At 38.5% G+C, this 22,092-nt stretch overlaps 1 protein-coding gene across 1 annotated transcript in view; it reads right to left on the bottom strand.

The window, feature by feature from the left end:
• The window catches only part of Kcnh5 (potassium voltage-gated channel subfamily H member 5), a 201,952-nt gene that overhangs the window by 172,623 nt on the left and 7,237 nt on the right, over positions 1 to 22,092 (bottom strand). The window contains exons 4-6 of the mRNA XM_090345364.1: positions 19,701 to 19,829; positions 6,238 to 6,353; positions 4,288 to 4,680 (exon numbers count right to left, since the gene is read on the bottom strand). Of these exons, the coding sequence (XP_090201490.1) occupies positions 4,288 to 4,680; positions 6,238 to 6,353; positions 19,701 to 19,829 (638 nt within the window). The remainder of the gene's footprint in view (positions 1 to 4,287; positions 4,681 to 6,237; positions 6,354 to 19,700; positions 19,830 to 22,092) is intronic.

The following is a 22,092-nucleotide window of genomic DNA, read 5'->3' on the forward strand; positions in this document are numbered from 1 at the left end:
CAATAGAAGAAATTCTATGTGACGACGGGTATGATCATGTCTTAGATATAACACCAGAAGCAGAATTTATGCAAGAAGAAATATGTCATGAAAGATACTGTCAAGAGAATGAGGATGCCACTGACAGAGAGAAAACATTTGCCAAGTCCTACAGGATGAAGAATTGCCAACCAAAATATATCAAAAGCTCTTAAAACTCAACAAGTATAGACAACATAATTAACAAATGGATTAAAGATCAAAAAGACTGCTCACCAACAAATGTATTCATATGACAATAAGAATCTGAAATACTTGGCATCTTGTCTGCTTCAGGAACTACAAAGTAAAATGCTTGTGTCACAACAGACCTACTAAAATGGCCAAAATCCAAATCAGCTAACATCACCAAATGTCAGCAAAGCTGTAGAGCTGAAACTTTTGGGTACATTTGCTGACAAGAATTCAAAATGGTACAGCCACTATGAAAGACAGCTTACTACTTTCATTCCTTTTTGGTGGGGGCCAGTCCTGGGGCTTGAACTCAAAGCCTGAGCACTATCCTTGGGCTTTCCTCAAGGCTAGCACTCTACCACTTGAGCCACCATACCACTTTCAGCTTTTCTATGTATGTGGTACTGAGGAATTGAACCTGGGTCTTTGTGCATGCTAGGCAAGCACTCTACCACTAGGCCAAACTCCCAGCTAGCTTATTACTTTCTAATAGAGCTGATCATACGTATACCACAGGAGGATGGAGCAACCATGTTGTTTGGCATTTACCCAAATGTGTTTACATGTGTACATCCACAACTAGATCTGCACACAAATGTGTATAGAAGTTTTGTTCATAGTTTACAAAGCATGGAAGCTTCCAAGATATCTTTCAGTAGGTGAATGAGGAAATAAACTATGGTACAAAAAGGCTAAAAATAAGTGTGCCTAGCAGGGTGGCTCAAGCCTGGAATGCCAGATACTTGACAGAGGAAGATTATACTTCAAACCAGATTTAGTGAGACTGGGCAAAACATTAGTGAGACTGAAACATAACCAAGAAAGCTGGGAATTATGGCACATATTTGTGATTCCAGATGTATTACAGGTGAGAAGATTGTAGTTTGGGCTGGCTCTGGGCAAAAACTCAAGATTCTACTTGAAAAATACCTAAAGCTCAAAAACGCCATGAGCATGGTAGGGAACATGCCTAGCAAGCACAAGGTCCCGAGCTCAAATCCTCGTGCTGCAAAACAGAATGAGCTATCAGGACCAGAAAACCCATAAAGGAACCTTAAACACATATAAATTACTAAGTGAAAGAAGTCATACAAAAAGCCTGCAAACTACTTGTACAATCCCTGGAGAAGGAAAAGCGACGGAGAAAGGTAGATCAGTGGTGGGTGGGGGTTAGCAGAAGGAATGGACGAATAAGCAGAGCACTGGAGAGAATCATAAGAGCAGTGAAATACATCTGCGTGATGCTATCATAGTGGATACACATGCTCAGGCACTGTCAACGCTCAACACATTGAGAAGAGAATAAGCCCTCAAGTAAGCTCTAGTTCACCATGCAGTAGTAAAAGCATTCATCATCATCATCATCATCATCATCATCATCTGTGTCTCATGTTTCCTACATCCTTCAAGGCTACTGACCAAGACATTATCTCTAGCTACTCATTGTTCTCTGAGCCATGGTTCAGCCCCACCCTCAACACACTCTAAGTGTCCAGAAGTAAAGTTCCTTAGTCTCCCCAAAAGCTGACACAAACGCACATGAATAAAGCACTCAATTCTGTTCTTTGAATTCTATGTGAGATCACCTCTTCTCTTAAGTGTGATTTCTAGAAAACATGTATCCCTTCATTACAGAAGTTCTCTGTAATGTATTCTCTTTCCTGCCTGATGCTTTTCTTGAAAAAAACAAAACAAAACTTACATACCCAGTTCATGAGGTCCTAGTAAATCAAATTATCTTCCAAGAGCCATGCCAGTGCTGGTGAGCACAGCAGTATGAAACCCTCCAAATCACCCTGCTCATACGAGAGGATTCAATGGTAATCTTCAGACTCATATTATCCTTTATTCCCCAGCTGCCACTAGTGCAGCTGATCTTAATGAAGCTCATTTTTATGTCATTGTAAAATTTACTAAAACCTAGCTAAGTCTGTATCATTCCGTGCCATGAAGTCATCAGATGGTATGAAATTCCATGAAGGAATATCACAGAGCTGGAAAATACATTCTCCATCTTCATTGAATTTATATGCAAATTATACCACTGAAATTAATAAATGTAATAATAACCTATTACTCACAGACTCATCAATGCAACTACACTGCTCTTTATAATGGCCTTATATTGTAAGACAAGCATTCATCACCCCCTTACAGCAACTGGAAACTGAGAGCTAGAGTGACCACACAGACTCTCACAAGAAAACACATCCTAGACAAGACATAAAGTGAAAGACTCTGGATAGTCCAACAATTAGATAGTGTTGGTGAGTACAGAGCAATGCAGGAAGAATGATGTAATGGATACGTGTGTATACGTGCATAAGTGAAGATGACCCACAGTCAAGGCACCCATCCAAGGCTGCTTGGAAATGATACAGGAAGTTTTTCAAAAAGAAAAGCTGGATATTATATGATGACAATAAAGAGCTACAGAAGTGACTCAGAAAGAAGGCTTTGGGTGTGCAAAGAATATGGATAAAACTAGAATTGACAAGTGGCTAAAACAATAATAATTTGAAGGGAATCAGGCTATCAGCTCAGAATCAAGATGCTTGCCTAGCAGACTTGAGACCCAAGATTCTCTTCCCAAAACCACGATTAAACAGGAAGACTAAAAATAATGTAAAACCAACATATAAGGCAATAACAATGTGAAAGATAGAAAAAGAATAGAGGCAAGTTAAAATAACTTCTAAGCATTTTGAATTTGATTCAAACATTGATGTTCAAATGCATATTTTCTGGGCAGCAGTCACTCATGCCTATAATCGTAGCTACACAGTAGGCTAATATCTGAGGGTCACTGTTTAAAGCCAGCCCAGAAAGGTATAGCCAATAGACTTTTTTTCATATATTTTTATTGTAATTAATAGAAGGGTTACATTATATTCGCCAGATAGTCAATAGACTCTTATCTCCAGTTAGCCAACAAAAAGCTAGAAGCAGAGGAGTAGCTCAAATGGTAGAGTACCAGCAAAACAGTTAAGCACGTGGGCAAGTCCCTGAGTTCAAGTCCCAATACTGGAATAATTTTTTTAATTAACAGAATGAATAAAAATAAAAATAAGTCAAGCCATAAAAAGAGTAATCAATTTTCAGAAAAACTTCTAAAGTAATAAAAATAATCCAGCAAATGAAAGAAAAGCTCATTCAAGGCAAAAGAGATCAGATCAGATAGGGAAGAAACAGAAAGGCAAACAAAAGGCAATCTAAAAAGAAAACTAAAATGTTCTAAGTAAATAGAAAATGCAATGTCACCACAAATATAAATAGACTATACTAAGAAGTTTAAAGAAACACTCAAAATCTGTCCATTCTTTATAAAATATACATAGAAAATGACAACTCAGAATCACAGAATAAAATAGAAATACATAAACTAAACATGTACAAACTACACAAGAGCTAATTAAGCTGTGTTAATATCAAGAAAAATGACATTAAGAAAAAAGTGCTATCCAAGATAGAATATTAGAAGACAAAGAAAACACACCTACCTACATTATCATCCTTTAACACATTTTCTAGTTGAACTCTATTTCACTCCAGTGTCGGCCATGTTATCTTCTCTTCCATTTTCTTCCACCATCACTTTCAACCACAGTGATTGTACTATCAATTTGTATTTTCAACCAGAAATCATGGGGGAGATGGATGAAAAGTAATTCAACGAATGTAAATATAGCCAGATGCCAGTGACTAACACCTGTAATCCTAGCTACTCAGGAGGCTGAGATCCGAGGACTGAGGTTTGAAGCCAGACCAGGCAGAAGAGTCCATGAGATTCTTATCTCCAATCAACCACCAGAAAACCAACAGTGGCGCTCAAGTAGTAGAGCACCAGCCTTACGCAAAGGTGCTTAGAAACAGAGCCCCCAGGACCAAAAACAACAAAAAAGGAAATATAGTGGGTGAAAATTCATTTAAGGTAGGTAAATATAACTTACAGAGAGTGTTTAAGTAAGAAAGTAGAAGCTCAAAAGGTACTTGTATCATATCTATGGGATTCTTTAATCTGGATGTTTTCAAAGCCCACAATTCACAGCACTCAAAACAACCACAGGGACTTACCTCGTCTACATTTTCAAAGGCATTGATGATGTCATAAGGTAAACAAGACAGCAGATCGATCACAAACCAGGTTTTCAGGTAGTTCATCCTGATGAGTTTAGGGTCCGAAATGACCTCTCCACCAGGCCCCACAAAAGTCGTATGAAAATTTAAGACGATGTCCACAAGAAAAATAACGTCCACCACACTGTCCAGCACCAGCCAGGCAATGTTGTTCTGTTTCGTTTTGAAAGAAACATTGTAAGGAACCATAATGGCCGTGTAGAAAGTCAGGATTAAAATGACCCAATCCCAAGTGGTTTTAAAAGCACAATAGTGTAAAATGATGTGTGGTGGCGTCTTTGGCGCTTCTTGCTTATACTGAGGAAGGATATCTGATCCCAGTTGAAGAACCTAAGAAAGAGGAAAAGAAGATGTCAGTAAATGATTTGGACGGACCGGTGTAGTTAGTAATGAATTCAGTCAGACTACGGCCGCCTGTTTGTCTCGATGCTTGGCTTTCTGGTCAACAACACTTGATAGTTTGATACCTTTCCTTGGGAAACTTTGTTTAAGAAAAGTCGCTGCAAGTCCAGTCACTCTATAAAGTTGATCTGTCAGCCAGTCCCTGGGCTTTTTCTGCTCACAGTTAGCACTCTACCCCTGGAGCCACAGCTCTAATTCTGGCTTTCAGGTAGTGGTTTATTGGAGACAAGAGTCTCATGAACTTTCCTGTCCAGGGTGGTTTCAAATCATGATCGACAGATCTCAGCCTCCTGAGTAGCTAGAATTACAAGCGTGAGTCACAGGCACCCAGCTCCATCATATTTTTGTGCCATCGGACACATCCTTCTCCTCTAGAGATATGAGAGCACTGACTCTGAACAGAGTGAGACCCTCTGACAAGGCACAGGTGTGATGTTTATCTCCGTTCTGCACAACCTGTCCCCACTGAAGCCAATCAGCAAAATGTGAATGCATGTGGAAAATGAATTCACTGCTTACATGGAAACTACGGAGTCTGAAACTGGGGATCAGTTCTAACCTTAGGAGTCCAGGTGGAACTGAGAACAAATTCACATATTGTGACAACAGCAACAAAAAAAGATTGTGCCTCAAATTTCACAGTAAAAGACGACACTTTAACTTGAACAAATTATATGAGTCTTTGGTGCACACTTGGTGTTTCTTTTGGGTATGTTTTTGGAAATTCAAATACAAACCAGGACCGTGGACTAAGTCTTAGTTGGCAGTGTAATTATTTCTCCATGTTTTCTAAAATGAAACCTAAGACCTGACAGAAATCGGTTCTGTATCAGGATCAGATTTACAAATTAAGGATGAATGATTAAACAATAACAATAATCAAAAGACAAAACAATCCAGCCACCAGTGGTTCACCCCTGCAATGCTATTTCCTCAACAGACTGAGTTCAATCTGAGGATCATAGGTTTAGTTAGGAAGGGAGGAAGAGAAGGAAGGAGGGAAGAAGGAAGGGAGGGACTGAGGAAAAACAAGGGCAAAGAAAAAAATCAGAAGGGAAGAAATCGGGAGAGTGACTGCTACTACTGCTGCAAGCACTGAATGCTGTCATAGTATTAACATTCTCTGTGTTTTCTCTGCTCCTTGAGGACAGAACCATTTCTTACTCATCTTTATGTCCTTTGCTGAGGTAAGCACAGAACAAGCCCTCAATAGGTGTTTGCCATATACATCAACGCTGAGATAAATTAATTCCCTCTCCCATTTGCACAAATTAAACGCCACCATTTCTAGTGATCACTAAGATGCCGTGAGCATCTCAGAGGAAATTTTTCAAAAGAATGTTCAGGACTCCTACAAGGGATAAATTAATTATCAACTAAGTATTTTTAATATAATAACTAAAATAATTATATTGATCATTTGGAGGAAAAATAAAATGAAACCAAGACCACCATCTCGGGAAACAAAGTTGATCTCATACTTACTTCAGCTAATCTTGAATGCTTATGGACTACCTCCGTTTTATTCATTGGTGTGAGCTGCTGCAAAACACTTCGGCTATTTGTCAGAGCCCGCGTCAATCGAGCAAATTTTGTCCAACCTTAAGGAGAAGGAAAGATAGTCTCAATGTTCCATGCACAATGGAAAAAGAAAACAGCATTCTTGTTAATACTTAAAGGATCTCAGCAACCACATAACATCCAGAACAAATGTCTAAAGGCATTTTAATGTCTAAAGTCTAAAGGCATTTTAATCCTACATAGACACCAGCATTTATTTGATGTGTGGCTATAAAAGACAGATTTTTCATGTGACCTTTATGTTTTGCTTTTCTGGTATTTATTATATAGTCCCAGTTATCTGCAGATAGCTGTGAGACCTGATGGCTGCCTAGACAGTAACACTTCTCCCTGCAGCCCTTTCATTTAAGTGTGGTCCCCATCCTTAGGCTGTGCCAATTTAACACAAGCAGAAGTGACGTGTGTCCCATGTACTTCACAACTTAAGAGCCAACTGTGGCTTCTCCTTCTCCTCCTACCAGCTGGATACAAATGACAAGACCTGAGGTGATAGCAAAGCCATTTGAATGGAATGATGCCATATGCCAGCCAGAGTTACTGAACATGGATTAATACATAATTTTTTGCCAGTCCTGGGCCTTGAACTCAGAGTCTGAGCACACTGTCCTTGGGCCTTCTCAAGGCTACAGCTCTACCACTTGAGACTCAGCACCACTTCCACCTTTTTTCTATGTATGTGGTACCGAGGAATCAAACCCAGGACTTCGTGCATGCTAGGCAAGCTCCCGGCCCCAAAACATATTTTTTTAAATGTGCTTCTACTGTTCCTATCCAATGCTATTTCTATTTTAATAGAAATTATTATTGCTATATAATTGCTATTCATTATAGAGGTAGGCATTAGCCAAATAAAAACAACCCTGCTGAGTATTTGTGTGCATACATGAAAAACAAAGGGCAATTTCAACCAATCTCATGTATTATGGTTCACATCCCATACTTACATCTCTTATTAACAACTGCAATGCTATCTGGAAGTGATGTTTAGAATATCTAGAATTTTAATAATGTTTTCCAAAAGAGCCTCAACTTCTGGGAGAAATGAATGTGAATTTAATGGGAAAGAAATTTCTTTGGGGATCTCAAATTGCCATTATTAAAATCATTAATTTCAAGAAAATGTCACTGAGATGTGAACAAATACAACAAAACCAGCCATATTCTAGTCCTGTCTCTATTCCTTCTCTAGGAAGCTCAAAAGCTCTGATCTAATAACGATTTCATAAAACTATTTGATAACAGTTTCTAGTATTACCTGTTAAAGAGTAGTTGTTAAACAACTCCTTAAAATGAGCACGTTAACTTATCCAAAGAAATGATTCTGATGGAATAATGAAATTTCAGATGATGTGATTAGATAAGGAAAGAAATCTAGGATATATGCACCTTAATATCCATCAAACCAGCAATGCAAGTGACATTCTATGTTATTATTACTCTAGTCTAATCCTGATTTAATTTAAGCTTTGCATTTCAGCTCCTTAGGGTGGGGAAGATGTAAACTGACATCAACTGATGGAAAGTACTTCCTTGTTCTTTATTAATGCATACTATCCTCATAAGTATAATGAAAAAATATTCGGTTTGGGGAATTACATGGAACCCTAAAGCTTTCTCTCTATAATGTGCTGAAAAGGAAAAAAAAGCAGCAGAGATTCTACAAGCTTATTAAAAAACTTCATATCAGTTGAAAACCACAGCCCACCATCATCAGCCTAGAGTTTTGGTCTGAGTGCAAGAGCCACATATCCATTAGCAAGAGGTTCTCCAGAGATGTCTGCTGCTCAGCATGCCCAGACACTGATATCATTCATCATTCTCTCCTCCTGAATCAAGTCCTGCATCTTCCAAGCATGCCTGATCATGGCAACTCACCCCAGGATATTTGTTTGTGAACACACAGGTTCTTGTGCACAACCACACATATGGCCAATCATTTCCAAGCCTTCTTTATTATAATTTGTCATCACTATCTTTCATATTAAGTTTCCTCCTTCCATCCATACTTACAATGTCAGGAATATATCATCTTTTGATGTGTTACCACCTGAGCAAGGTAGCATTATCTGAAAGACCACAGCTACGCTGGAAAACATAAACCTGGCCACACTCATTGTCTATGTCAATGCTTCACAGTAACCTAGAAGCTTTCAAAATAACAATGCATATCCTGGGCAGATCATTTTCTTTCTGAACCCAAAGATTTATACTGTATCCATGTCTTGAGGCTTATTCATACAAATGCAGCCTTAGCAACAGCAAATTAAGTAAAGAATGTATCTTATGCATCTCATGATCCCTATGTCCTTGCCTTCAACAGCACTAGCAGCACAACGCAGTTATTACTCAACACAGTGACTGGGTACAGAGCCTCACATCAAACAGGCCTTAAAGAAGTAGGTTAGCAATTCATTAATTATTTTTCAATTTTACAATCAGATTGAAAATAAGTCCCACTCTGTGCTATTATCTGTGTTGCTAGTGTTGCTCTATTGGGTTTTCAATGGTAATGGTGTCCTCAAATGACAGTATCTATATTAGGTATCAGTGTATTAAAATACTCCCTGATAATGATTTCCCATTCTTAAATCACCGGAATACTGTAATTGTATATACTATTTCTAGAAACTTAAATCAATCTGGTGCTTCCTGAAGGCTCCCATTTCTAAGATAGATTATATTTTACCTTTGTATACCTGAGCTAGATTAAAAGAGAAAATAATTTGTATTCCATGTATGCAATAGTTTGTCTAGAATCTGCATAGAAATAAATAAAAGAGCCAGTTCTAGGGTCTGGGCTTTGTCCCTGAGCCTCTTTGCTTAAGGGTAGCACTCTACCACTTGAGCCACAGCGCAGATTACATGGTAATGAGGACTAGAATCCAGGGCTTCATGCATGCTAGGCAAACACTTTACACTAAGCCATCTTCTCAGCCCTCAAAGGTAATCATAATGTCATATATTTGTTGGCACAAAGAAAAATACAAATTACCAAATGTCATATGCCCTCTCCTTCCATAGTATTATGTCAAACAATAACTACCAGGGGTGGAAGAAACATGGCAATGAAACCTACTGTCCATCCTTACATCTATTAAAAAGTATGTAAAGTTCCTATTTTAAATATCTCCAAAAACTCATTCAAATCTGTTCATTGATGAAGATGAATTATACTTATAACTGTACAACTACTTACAGATAATTTAAAAATATTTGTGTGTGCATATTTTATCAACATATGTGATATCATATATTTATATAATGTGTAATGCTCATGACTGAAAAAAAATCAAAGAATTTCTCATCCCTTTACCTTATTTTAGTTTTCTAAAGAAAAGAAAATAGGCTGTGAAAGTAAAACATGCATAGGTTAAAAAAATTCTCTATAGATTAAAAAATATAGAAGTACTATTGAAAAATTACAGAAAGAAAATAAAAAATATATAATTGTTTTATCTGATTCATCTGCTCTGTTTTATACTGATTTCAGTCGGTATACTCTGAGTGAGTTAGTCTATCTCTTAGCTTCCTCACTCATGGCTGGCTCTCTAGCCACAGCTCTACTTCGGGCTTTTCAGTATTAAACTAGAGCTCCAAATCTCAAGGAATTTTCTGCCTGGGCTGACTGTACACCATAATCTCAGCCTCTTGAGTAGCTAAGATTACAGGCTGGAGCAACCAGGGCTGAACTTCATTGACTCCTGCTTGATCCTGTATACGTTTTGCTCATGCACACTGAAGAAGTTTCTAGACTTTTGATTTATTATTAACAAAGCCATACTGAATTTCCTACGGTCTTGAAGACATCTGTTAATTGCCTGTGTCATTAGCCAGAAGAGTTCATTGGATCCTGCATGGAGCCTCATTTTACAATCAAACTTGGAGGGATGGGGGAAAGAAGTCGAACAGAGCTACAATGGCTAGGTCAGCAAAAATAAAATAAAATAAAAAGAGAGAAGGAGAGAGACAAAGAAGAAACGTACATCAGCAGTTCTAACTCTTCCCAAAGATACATTTACTGATCTCACCTTTACAGAAACTGAACTGGTGGAGATGCTTATTCAGCACCGTCTGCTGGCATTACTTAGACGTGGTCGATATGGGGTAAAATGAACAGGGAGCCAAAGGTGATCAGCCTAATACTTCCTCTGTAGTTGTTCATGGCACCATCAGAACATTCACTCTCCTAAAAGCTCAGGATGCCAACTACTTCTTAATAAAACATTAGTGTAGCTCTATTGGGTTGCAATTAACCTCTCCGGCATGGAATGTCTAATCTTAAAAATAAAAGGAAGTCACAGAGGCCATCTATCAGATTGCAACGTAAGATTTTAATCTATAGGAAAATAAAAGCTTAGGTAAACAATTCTGCTCTTGGCCAAAGAGATGACATGGTAGAATTACTAGTCCCTTCTTTCAAAAAGAAAGCCGTTAGTTCTCATCAGAAGAAAGTATCTTTTTTTTGCTGTAATTCTACAAGAAAATTTTTAATCTCAATTATTGGCAAGAAAGTGCCATAACTATTTGGTGCAAGACATTTCACATTGTAATTATCTTGGCAACGTGGTGAGAGTCTGTTTCATAATACTGCAAAGTATAAATGCACAAAGAGATTTGGGCCATCTCTTTTAGAACACATAAGATAATCAACAGAACTGATTTCTGAGCTGAAACTCTTTCCTTTTGTATCAGCCTAAATAAAGTATGAAATTCAATGATTATCTGAACAGCAACAGACAACAAGAATATTTTGACTACCTTGAAACTTACTGCAGGCAAGTTTCTTTGGTTCAAAACAGTACAAGTCTATATCAGAATGAGCATTCTCAACCTATGTTTAGTTTTTGGAGGGAAACAGGAATTCAGGGGATAAAGGTAAGTACATTCCAATAACAAATTCCTCTGGGAGGAGCCGAGCCAGTATGGTGCAATTGAAAGAACATGGGATTTGAAATCAGGGAGATGCTGAATGCCAGGCTCTTCAATGGTAACATGGAGTCAATTATACTAATTTTCAAAATTATAGGAATGAGCAACAATGACTCCAAAGTTCCTGGCATTTAGTAACTACTACACAGAAAGAACTATCCTTTCAATGACTTTCTGCCATCACCCATTAGGGTATAATTCAAAGATAGTATTGACATCATCCACTGAATCCCAGTTTAAGGACAAAAACAAGAAACCAACTTAGAATTAATGTGCATAGTGCTGGAATTTATTATAACAGGTGTACTCAAATTACTTGGTTGCCATTATATGCTATAGTTGCTATCCCAAAGATGATTCAGAAATAAAATTCCAACTTAATCCACTTGTTCAAATCTTTCAACCATATCTGAGATTATTAGTAAAAATACCAATGTAAGTGGAAGGAGAGTGATGTCAATCCTAACCAACCAATTTGCCAATTCTTCAAAGGAAATGCACACCTGCTCCGATCGCTGTTTCTTTCTCACTTAGGAAGGTGAAAAAAATAGTTAGCCAAACTGTAATCTCAACTACTCAGGAGGTGAAGACAGGAGGATTAGAAATTTAAGCCAGCCTAGTCAAGTTAGCAATGGGAAGTGGCACTGTGGTTCAAGTGGTAGAGAGCCAGTCTTGAGCTGAAGAGTTCAGGGACAGAGCCCAGGCCCACAGTTCAATCTCACAACCAACAACAACAACACAAGAAAAAGTTAGCAACCAGCCCTGAGCAAAATGAAACTCAGGGACAATTGCCAAAGCCCTGAGTTTAAGCCCAAGGACTGGTACAAAAAAAAAAAAGAATGAAAGAAAGAAGGAAGGAATTCAGCCATTGATAATTAGATCAGACCTAATGTAGAGTCTCTTCTTGTCTCTGTAGGCAAGCAGTACAACAATGCCTATATCTAAGATTAGAAATCTCTGTCCACGAGGATTATCCTGGACATTGCTCAGTTCTCATTCCAAAACTAGTTTTCTTCTGGGACTTCTAAGGAGCTTGTTCATTTTGCAAGTCTATTTAGCTCTTGGTCTCTCAACTGAAACTAATAATTTTATGGAAATATTCCCAGAATGCCCATCAACACATCATTTAGGGACCTGGGGTATATGTTTGGACGGTATTTGACTACCGAATAAGGACAAATAAAAATAACTTGCCTCATGTAATTCATGATTTCTATCAAATAAATATGTTTGATTATAATGGCTAAATAATCAACCTAAAAAAAAAGTTAGCAACCAACTGTACACTGATGGCCCATGCCTACAATCCTAGCTACTTAGGAAGCTGAAAGCAGAAGATCACAAATTTGAAGCCAGCTGAGGTAGAAGTTTCTGAGATTATGTCTTTAGTAAACCAGCAAATTGCTGGACTACAGGTGTATGTATGACTCAAAGTAGAAACTAACCATGAGCAGGCAAGCTTAAGCAACAGCACAATGTCCTAAAATTCAACTACTGGTACACACACACACACACACACACACACACACACACACACACACACACAAAATAAAGCAAGAAGCCATCTAAAAAACAAACAGGTTGGTTCCATATCTTTGCTATGGTGAATAATGCTGCAATGAACATTGTTGTGCTAGTGGATTTAGTATGACCTAGATTCTGGATGGTTGGGTAAATGCCAAGTAGTGGAATTGCTGGGTCATAGGGGAGCTCTATGTTTAGTCTTTTGAGGAACTGCCATACTGCTTTCATAGTGGTTGAATGAGTTTGCACTCCCACCAACAGTGTAGTAGTGATCCCTCCTGGCCACATCCCCTCCAGCATCTGTTGTTATTAGTTTTCTTGATCCTGGCCATTCTAACTGGAGTGAGGTGGAATCTTAAAGAGTTGTTTTGATTTGAATTTCTTTTATGACCAGAGATGTTGAGCATTTCTTCATGTGTCTATAGGCCATTTTTGTTTCTTCTTCAGAGAAGATTCTCTTTTAAGTCTTTGGCCCATTTTTTAATGGGATGGTTGTTACTTTGGAGATTAGTTTTGGAGTGATTCAATTTTTTGAATTGTTGATATATTTTAGATATGAGGCCTTTGTCTGTTGTTTGGTTGGTGAAGATCTCCCACTCTGTAGGCTTCCTAATTAATTTACTAGCTATGTCCTTTGCCATACAAAAGCTCCGCAGTTTAATGCAGTCCCACTTATCCAGCCTTTCTCTGATTTGTTGTGATTCTTGGTCCTTATTAAGCAAGTTTCGACCTGTGCCAAGGAGGCCTATGAACCAACGTAGATGTCCCTCAGTTGATGAGTGGATCAACAAGTTGTGGTATTTGTACACAATGGAATTCTATGCTGCTGTCAGAAAAAACGACATCGCCCCATTTGTTAGGAAATGGAAAGACTTAGAAAAAAATCATATTAAGTGAAGTAAGCCAGACTCCAAGGAACTTAGGCTCAATGGTTTCCCTCATTTGTCATAATCAGTAGAAACCTTGGGCTCTCCTAGCAGAGATTTGCAATAGAGCAAAACCTTGACACAAAAGGCCATATAGTATGAAGCTAATTGAAAGGACCTCCAGGATATTGAAACAAAAGCCATATAACGAATGACTGTTGTCCTTAATGTACTATGTTATCTCTTATCTCCTTTGCTGTCCCTTGGGTATCTCATATTGTTACAGTATCTCAGTTTGTTATCTGATATATTGAATTTATTTGTATTTGGTTATTTGAAATTTGATAGGGAAGGGGGGAAAACCAAGATGGGGGGTGGGGTGGGGGAGGGTAATCGGTACCAAGACATGTGAAAGGGTATCATATCAATGTATGTGAATTAATGCACCTTCTATCTGGCAAATATCATGTAACCCTTTTATTAATTACAATAAAAAATTAAAAAAATAAAAAAACAGGACTCAGAGTGTAGCTAGTAACTACATAAGGCCCTGGGTCTGATACCCCAGAAACACAAAAAAAGGAGGAAAAGGACAAGGAAAAGAAAGAGAGGAAATAGAAGGAGGCAAAGAAGAAAGAAAGAATGAAAGGAAGGAAGGAAGGAAGGAAGGAAGGAAGGAAGGAAGGAAGGAAGGAAGGAAGGAAGAAAGGAAGGAGAAGGGGAAGGGAAGGGGAAGGGAAAAGGAAGGGAAAGAAAGGAAGGAAAGAAAGACATGAGAGGGAAAGGCGGGAGAGGGAAAGGAGGGAGAGAGAGGGAGGGAGGGGAGAGAGAGGAAGGAAGGAAAAGAAAGGGAATTGGGGATGTGTAGGAGAGGGAAGATAGAAAAAGAAGGAAAGGGAAGAAGAGAAGGCGGGAGAGAAGCAGAATGGAAAGGAGTGGGGAAGGAAAAAAGGAAGGAAGGAAGGGAGGGAAGGAGGGAGGGAGGGAGAAGGGAGAGAAAGAAGGTAGGGAAGGAGGGAGAGAGGGGGGAGGGAAGAAAGGTAGGTTGGTTGTTTAAGCTGTTACCCTTGTTCTGGGTTCATATCCTGCCTTTGCTTGTGGGTAGACATGTCTACACTGAATCCCAAAACACCATTTCCTTTGTGCTAGTGGATGTGTTATCATTTAAACATTTCCTAAGAAGTTGGCAGGCATCTTCTACTTACTGCTTGCAAACACTTTCAACCCCATGATCCTTGGTGTTTCCCATCTTACTAATCCAGTCACATCTCAATTTAGGATAAATCCTTTTTACCTACTTCTGTCATGTCTCTACACACTCCATTGATTAAACATGACTGGAATAAAACACACACACACACACACACACACACACACACACACACACACACACACCTATATGGGTAATGAAAAGATTGGTGGTATCCAAGGCTAAATCCAAAGCAAGTGTTCTATCTCTACGTTTAATGCTCTAGATATAAGTCACTTGGATATTATGTTGTTATCATGAAATTTTATCTATTCCTTAACAATTTGCATGTACTTTACTTTAAAAAGTTGAAAGATCCGTGTTTATGCCAATGTTTCCAAGCACACTCTCCTGTAGTGCTAGCTTCAAAGATATAAGATGAAGACTAAATGGCATAAATATTTGATTGCTTTTGAATTTTTCATATTAAATATTCGGCTCACATGAATGGTAGACAATAGTTTCTATCTACCACTCACGGTCACATCATGCAATCCTTTTTCAGTAATCTATTATGCATTGGGAGAATATGGAGTGGTCTTGGAATGAAAATTAATTTTGAGGTATGTTCTTCCCAGAAAAATTCTGGAGAGAGAGATCTCACACCAAGGAGTTTAATTGAGAGTAATGTACTGCCATTTTCTTTCTACATTCTAATTTTCATGTCAATGAAGTCCAGAGTTGGGGAAAAAAATCAAGTGGTCTGATTGGTACTTACTTAAATACTGTTTCCTTAAGAAAAAGGCATCATTCACTCCCGAGATGGTACCTTACAAAGTACTCTGTGATTGTGATGTGGGGATGCTGAGGGATGGAAGTGATCAGACACATGGAGAAGGAAGTCCTTAACACGCAGCACCCTTTTTTCTCATCCTCAGAGAACAGGATACCAGCTTTCAGCTTTCCAAACTACATGGTTATAGACTCCATTAAGGGGCAGGTGGGTCAAAGTAGGCCACTGAAAGTTTAGTACTTTCAACAGTGTCAGGAAATCACTCAAAGGAAATGAAAGAAAATAATTCTACTCTGGTACAAATACATTTTCTAGGGGAACAGCGTGACAAAAGCCTTCGTCTCAGACAGCTTGTCATTTAGACGTGAAGGCAACAAAAATACATTTGACAAAAATGTTAGGTCACCAGTCACCCAGCAATCACTTAAGCTTTCATTTAAAAGTAAAACATTCTAACCAGGCACCGGTGGCTCATGCCTGTAATCCTGCCCATTCAAGAAAGCTGAGATCTGAGGATCATGATTCCAAGCCAGCCATGGCAGGAAAGTCCTCTAACTAAGCACCAAAAAGCCAGAAGTGGAGATGTGATTCAAGGGGTAGCATGTCACCCTTGAGGGAAAAAAAAAATCAAGCAAAAGTGCAAAGCCCTGAGTTCCAGCCCCAATATCAGCAAATAATATATTATTTATTTATTTATTTAAAAAAATAAAACATTCTAGGGCCAGGTTTAATTCCTCAGTACCACATACATAGAAAAAAGCCAGAAGTGGTGCTGAGGCTCAAGTGGTAGAGCTCTAGCCTTGAGAAAGTCCAAGGACAGTGCTCAGGCCCTGAGCTCAAGCCCAGGACTGGCAAAAAAAGTAAAATAAAAAATAAATCATTCTAAAATATAGTCCATTACAGTCTACACAGATTTTCCTTATCAAATGGACATCCTTCTACTCTGTTCCTTCTCTTCTTTCTTTAGATTTTTAAAATTTTATTGTAAAGCTGATGTACAGAAGGATTACAGTTACATAAGTCATATAAAGAGTATATTTTCTTCTGAACAGTGTCACCCTTCCCTCATTCCTAATCTTCTAAGAGTTTTTTTTAATCATGAAAAGAAAGTTGGATTGCATCAAATGCTTTTTCTATGCAACCAATTATGACCATGATTTTTCTCCTTTAGTCTATTGATATGGTGAATTACAGTAATTGGTTTTTTGAATGTTGAATCAGTTTTGCATGTGTGAGCTCTCAGTTGTCATACGTAACTCTTTCCAGACATCCCTTTTTTGTTGAGGATTTTTATAATATTCTGAAAGCAACTATAACTTTTCCTCTTTAGTATATCTTTTATGCTCTTTGGCCTCATATAATAAGTAGGTGAGTGTCCCCTACCTATACAGTATTTTTGGCAAAGACTTAGGGAACTAGTATTATTTCTCCCCTAAATGTTTGCTAGACTTTTCTGATGACACTGTGAGGTTTTATAGTTTGGTTTGGTTTTTGGAAGATTATTCATTATTTAATAATGCTTAATTGTATCCAAGGAGTTACCTATTCCTTCTTGAGTGAGTTTTGGCAGTTTGTGTGTTTCTAAGAATTGGTTCCTTTCCTGAAAATTCTCCATGACACCATAAGTGGCTCACAGTAGTGCTCTCCTTTTCTGCCCACAGATTAGTAATAGAGAAACAATTCAAGGTGTGTCACTGGGAATGTGCCTCTTCTCCCTTTTCCTTTGGTCAACTTACCTTGAGATTGATTAATTTTAAAAATCTTTTCAAATAACAAACTTGGGGGTTGGATAATTCTTTTCTCTAAAGCTGTCCTGGTTTCTATTTGGACACTAAGATTTATTCTTCCTTGACTTCATCTTGCTTCAGTTGAACAAGCTTTTCTTGGTTTAGCTGCCTAAGACAGAAGCTTAAACTATTTTTTTAGGCTTTCTTCTTTTGGAATACATATGTTTATTGTTCCATATTTCGCTCATCACTGCTTCTGTGCATCCCACAATTTTGAGAGACTGTATTTTCCTTTTCTTTAAATATTTTTCTCACATATTACTTCCCTGAGCCATGGTTTATTTAGAAATGTGTTGTTTAATTTACAAACAGCACAGATGAATTTCTGATACTGATTTCTAGTTTTGCTCCACTAGATAATGTAAATTTTTAGGATTCCTATTCTTTCAAACTTGTCAAAATGTGCTTTTGACCCAGAATATGGTGTGTCTGGTGAATGTTCCACCTAAAGCTAAGAGATGCATATATATTCTCTGTCACTGAGATGAACTGTCACGTATTTTAAAATCAACAAGAGAGCTTTAAACTTCAATACTATTAGAGTTAGGTATGGTGGCCCATGCCTGTAATTCCTGCTACTTATAGACTGAGACGGGTAGATCACTTGAGACCAGGAGTTTCAGACAAGCATAGTAAACACAGCAAAACTCCATCTAACATAGAGAGCAATCACTTAAAAATTATTAAAAGATAATTCTGTTAAAATGGTATTTAATAATATTTATGCTTATTCAAACTTTCCCAGGCATTGAGTCTGTAGCATGGTTCCTAAATTCAGTACTTTATACTCTTCAAATTTTCAAAAAATATTTACGAATGAATGCTTCTATGTCATACTTCAAAAAGTTGGCATAGTGTAAAATTTCTTCTTTTATAGTCAGGTGTTACCCAGGAACCGAGCAAATACAATATTATAGATGTGAACTCATATGCAAGGAATAAACTACTATGATTTTCCCCCTATAATTTATGATTACAGTTGGAACGCTTAAAACTTCTGTGCCACTCTTCTTAAATAAATAAGAAAAGATGATGTTTTAGCCATCTGTGGTGGCTCACGCCTATAATCCTAGCTACTCAGGAGGCTGAGATCTGAGGATCAAGGTTCAAAGCCAGCCTGGGCACAAAAAGACCTGAGACACTTAGCTCCAATTAACCTCCAGAAAATGGGAAGTGGGGCTTGTCTCAAGTGTAGGGTGGTAGTCTTAAGCTGAAGAGCTCAGGGACAGTGCCCAGGCTGAGTTCAAGCCCTATGATCCACAACAAAGAAAGAAAGAAAGAAAGAAAGAAAGAAAGAGAGAGAGAGAGAGAGAGAGAGAGAGAGAGAGAGAGAGAGAGGAGGAGAGGGGGAGAGAGGGAGAGAGGGAGGGAGGGAGGGAGGGAGGGAGGAAGGAAGGAAGGGAACATTATGTTTGCCAAATGCAAACAGAAAGCCATTTCATTTTTAGTCTCCTATGTGATTATTAAAAATAATATTTTATTAAAGCTACTTTTAAAAGTATTTGAAAAGCTTCACTTCTATGACATCACTGGAGAGAATAAATTGGGAATAAATAAAGGGGTAGACACACATGTTCTATTGGTTTCCAGAGCCATCCCTCTGGATGTTGTAGCAACAAGACTCTAGTTGGGAGGTGTGCATGTTGCCAGCTACAATGGATGACAAAATTACACATTATATAACCAGCCAACAGATGCTCAAAATAAAATACTAGAAGTGAATAAATAAAAGCTGATAAAACAGTAAGCTGGAAAAGTCAACAAATAAAATTCTAATAAATTCAACCAAACTCCATTAACTCATCAACAGAGCTGTAAAACGACTTCACCTTCCCACTGGTTGTGTAACCTTTGGTTTTAAAGTACATCATGGTCCCCGGGGGTGGGGGGAATCTCCACTTATACTGTCTCTTCATCAACAACAGTCTAGGAAATTCCCTTCTTACATTTTCTCTCCACACCTCACACTAGAATTCCAGCCTGCCAACTATTACACCACACTACGTATTCAAACAACATGATAAGATAAATCTGATTCTGAGACATTCTGAGGACAAATACAAAAGAAAGCCATATATGAAATTTGTTTTCCAGTGGGCTTTGTTTCCTGTGGGCTTTGCTAAAATAAGATGGAAGAGATACTCTTATTTCACCATCTTAAGTACAAAAGGGTTTCCATTTAACAGGTCTGTTTATGAGCATGATGCATCTTGATCTGTGTTTACCCCTTCTACCGTGCTTGCTTAATTTTTAAGTGTAGCCGACTGTTGGAAAGTTACCTTTTGTTGAATCATCTTCTATGGGTTGTTTGAATAGTGTAATGTCCTTGAAGGTGCACAGGAACAAGACTACCTTCTCGTGTTCATTTCTTATTGGTGCTATTTGCATATAAAACCAAACAGGTGTTCCTGTAATGGAGAGCGAGAGAAGACATTGAACATGGCATAATCACCCCAATGGTTTACTCTCCTACCTTCCCCTCTTCCTTCAGCTGCCAATTGCTGTGGTGGGAATCAGTGCCAAAAACACAAACACACACACACACACACACACACACACACACATACACACACACACACACACACACACACACACACACACAAACCAGTTCTTTTGTTGCTCCAGAGAATTTCTTTTTAATTGTTAACTATCAATTGTTCAAATTTAATAGACATATTTCTTCAACCCTAAACATGAAAGCATAGTCTGTCACACACCAAAAAAGCCTTGCTTCACTGAAAGAATGCCAGGCTAAGGCATTTAGCCATGGGTTCCTAAGCCTAAACTGCCCTCCCTGACTTCCTCTTGACAGTTTCATGGACTGTGATCACTTCTCAGTGTTTCTCTCGTCTTGTCACTTTGACAAGTGCTTCCAATTAACCACACCAGAAATACCTGATGCTCTGGTAAGGTTTGCTCCTGGGAAACATCCGAAATGCTGCCTCTCTCCCAAGGCTCTCCCATAAGTCGGGTAGACTTATATAACACTTCTCTACCTTTCACTGTGTCCCCATCTCAGAGAGAACATTAACAACATGTGATGTCTTCTTAAAGGGGAAAAAAATATGAGCATTGCCCTTAAGAATCCCAGGTGCCTTCATACCCATCACTCAAAAGCACGAGGCCGTAGCTCTGCTACCACCTCAGCCATCCTCAAAGAATGGCCAGCAGAGACTGGAAAGGGGCCTCAGAGCATTCTAGGATTAGGATGTAGGTAAGCCAGAAACTAGCATGTAGCAAATAATGAATAGATAGCAGCATGAGAGATGTCTTAAAGGAATAATTATCCATGGAGGGATAATGTATTGAAAGAATGTGTTCATGAAGCTATAGTGCACTGAAGTTCCCCCAAATAGTCTATCTTAAAGACATAAAAGGTTTCATCCAGTTTTAGATTTGGAAAATAAATGTTCAGCCACTAGCAGTTCTGTAAATGACAATACATAGCCTTCTTGGTGATTTCAATGAAAACCAATTAAGTATTCTCATACCCCTATCCAAAAAAAATGTTACCCTAATGCCACCACAAAAGGTGGGGGGATGTGCCATTTAGGCAAGATAAGATGACTCCATCCCCATGCTTGAGAAGTGAGAATGAGAATGAAAGAGAAGAGTCTTCCATAGGAAGATTTTGCCTTGCCAGTAGCTCTTCTGTGATGCCAGCAGGTATAGAAGGACAGGGCCCTTTCCAATATGACTAGAGAATGAGACAGGGACCTTGAATACAATCACATCCGCTCCTGAGGAGGCTTGTTGTTAGCTTTCTGCTCATTTTCCCCAGTGTATCCAGGAACTCTAATGACAGGCACAGTTTTACAAATAACCAGCAGTGTGTATGCGGCCTGTAGCCATTCCAACACACACAGCTGGAGCCAGAGAGGTCATCAACAAAGAGAAAGGGCATTAAAAAAAGTCACTTCCCAAGGTCTGCTAGAAATCTGAACAAAAAGAGACGAGGTGTTACATTTCATGCCATCCTAAGAAAATGAAATTTTTAAAATTCTGGTAGAGACAGGGGCTGTCTTAAAAGCAGCTTTCAGGTATCAAACAGATTTTTTTCCCCAACTTTTCAAGCCATGAAGCCAGCTTTGCCCCCCCCACCCCAGCAGCCTGAATGTTTGCCAGGTAGCTGACAAACTCTCCTTCCATTTCAGGTGGATGGGACTGGGGAGTTCAACAGAGAAGCCCAGAGGGGCTTGCAGCATGGAAGCTAGTTGCCACTGGATACTCAGGGTGAGGATGGCTGGAGCCCCCATTTCTGCCTCAATGTATACTAGGAATGATTTTGAATCATCTCTCCACAATTATTTTATCTTTATGGAAGAAATAGCCTGTTGCAAATCAGAGCCCCAGACCCAATGAATAGATAGGGTCTGCAAACATCCGCCCTGACACATATTAAATCAAAAGCCACAATCTTTCCATTTTTCAAAGTGGTGTTTAACCTAATTACTGAATGGAAATGTTGGGACAGCTTGACATCCAGGCATCGTTCCCAAGAGTCTCCTAAACATCTGGAAAATTTTCTAATATTTTTAAGTCTTAAGAATATACTTTTTTTGGCTGAGAGCTAACCAAATAGAGGATGTTTTAAGCTGCTTTTAAATAGAATTCCATTTTTATACATAGATAGCACTTCATATTAAAGCAAAAAAAAGTAAAATTTAAGGC

Source organism: Megascapheus bottae, chromosome 14, assembly GCF_031878675.1.
Source record: "Megascapheus bottae isolate mThoBot1 chromosome 14, mThoBot2.hap1, whole genome shotgun sequence".
NCBI classification, from domain to species: Eukaryota; Metazoa; Chordata; class Mammalia; order Rodentia; family Geomyidae; genus Megascapheus; species Megascapheus bottae.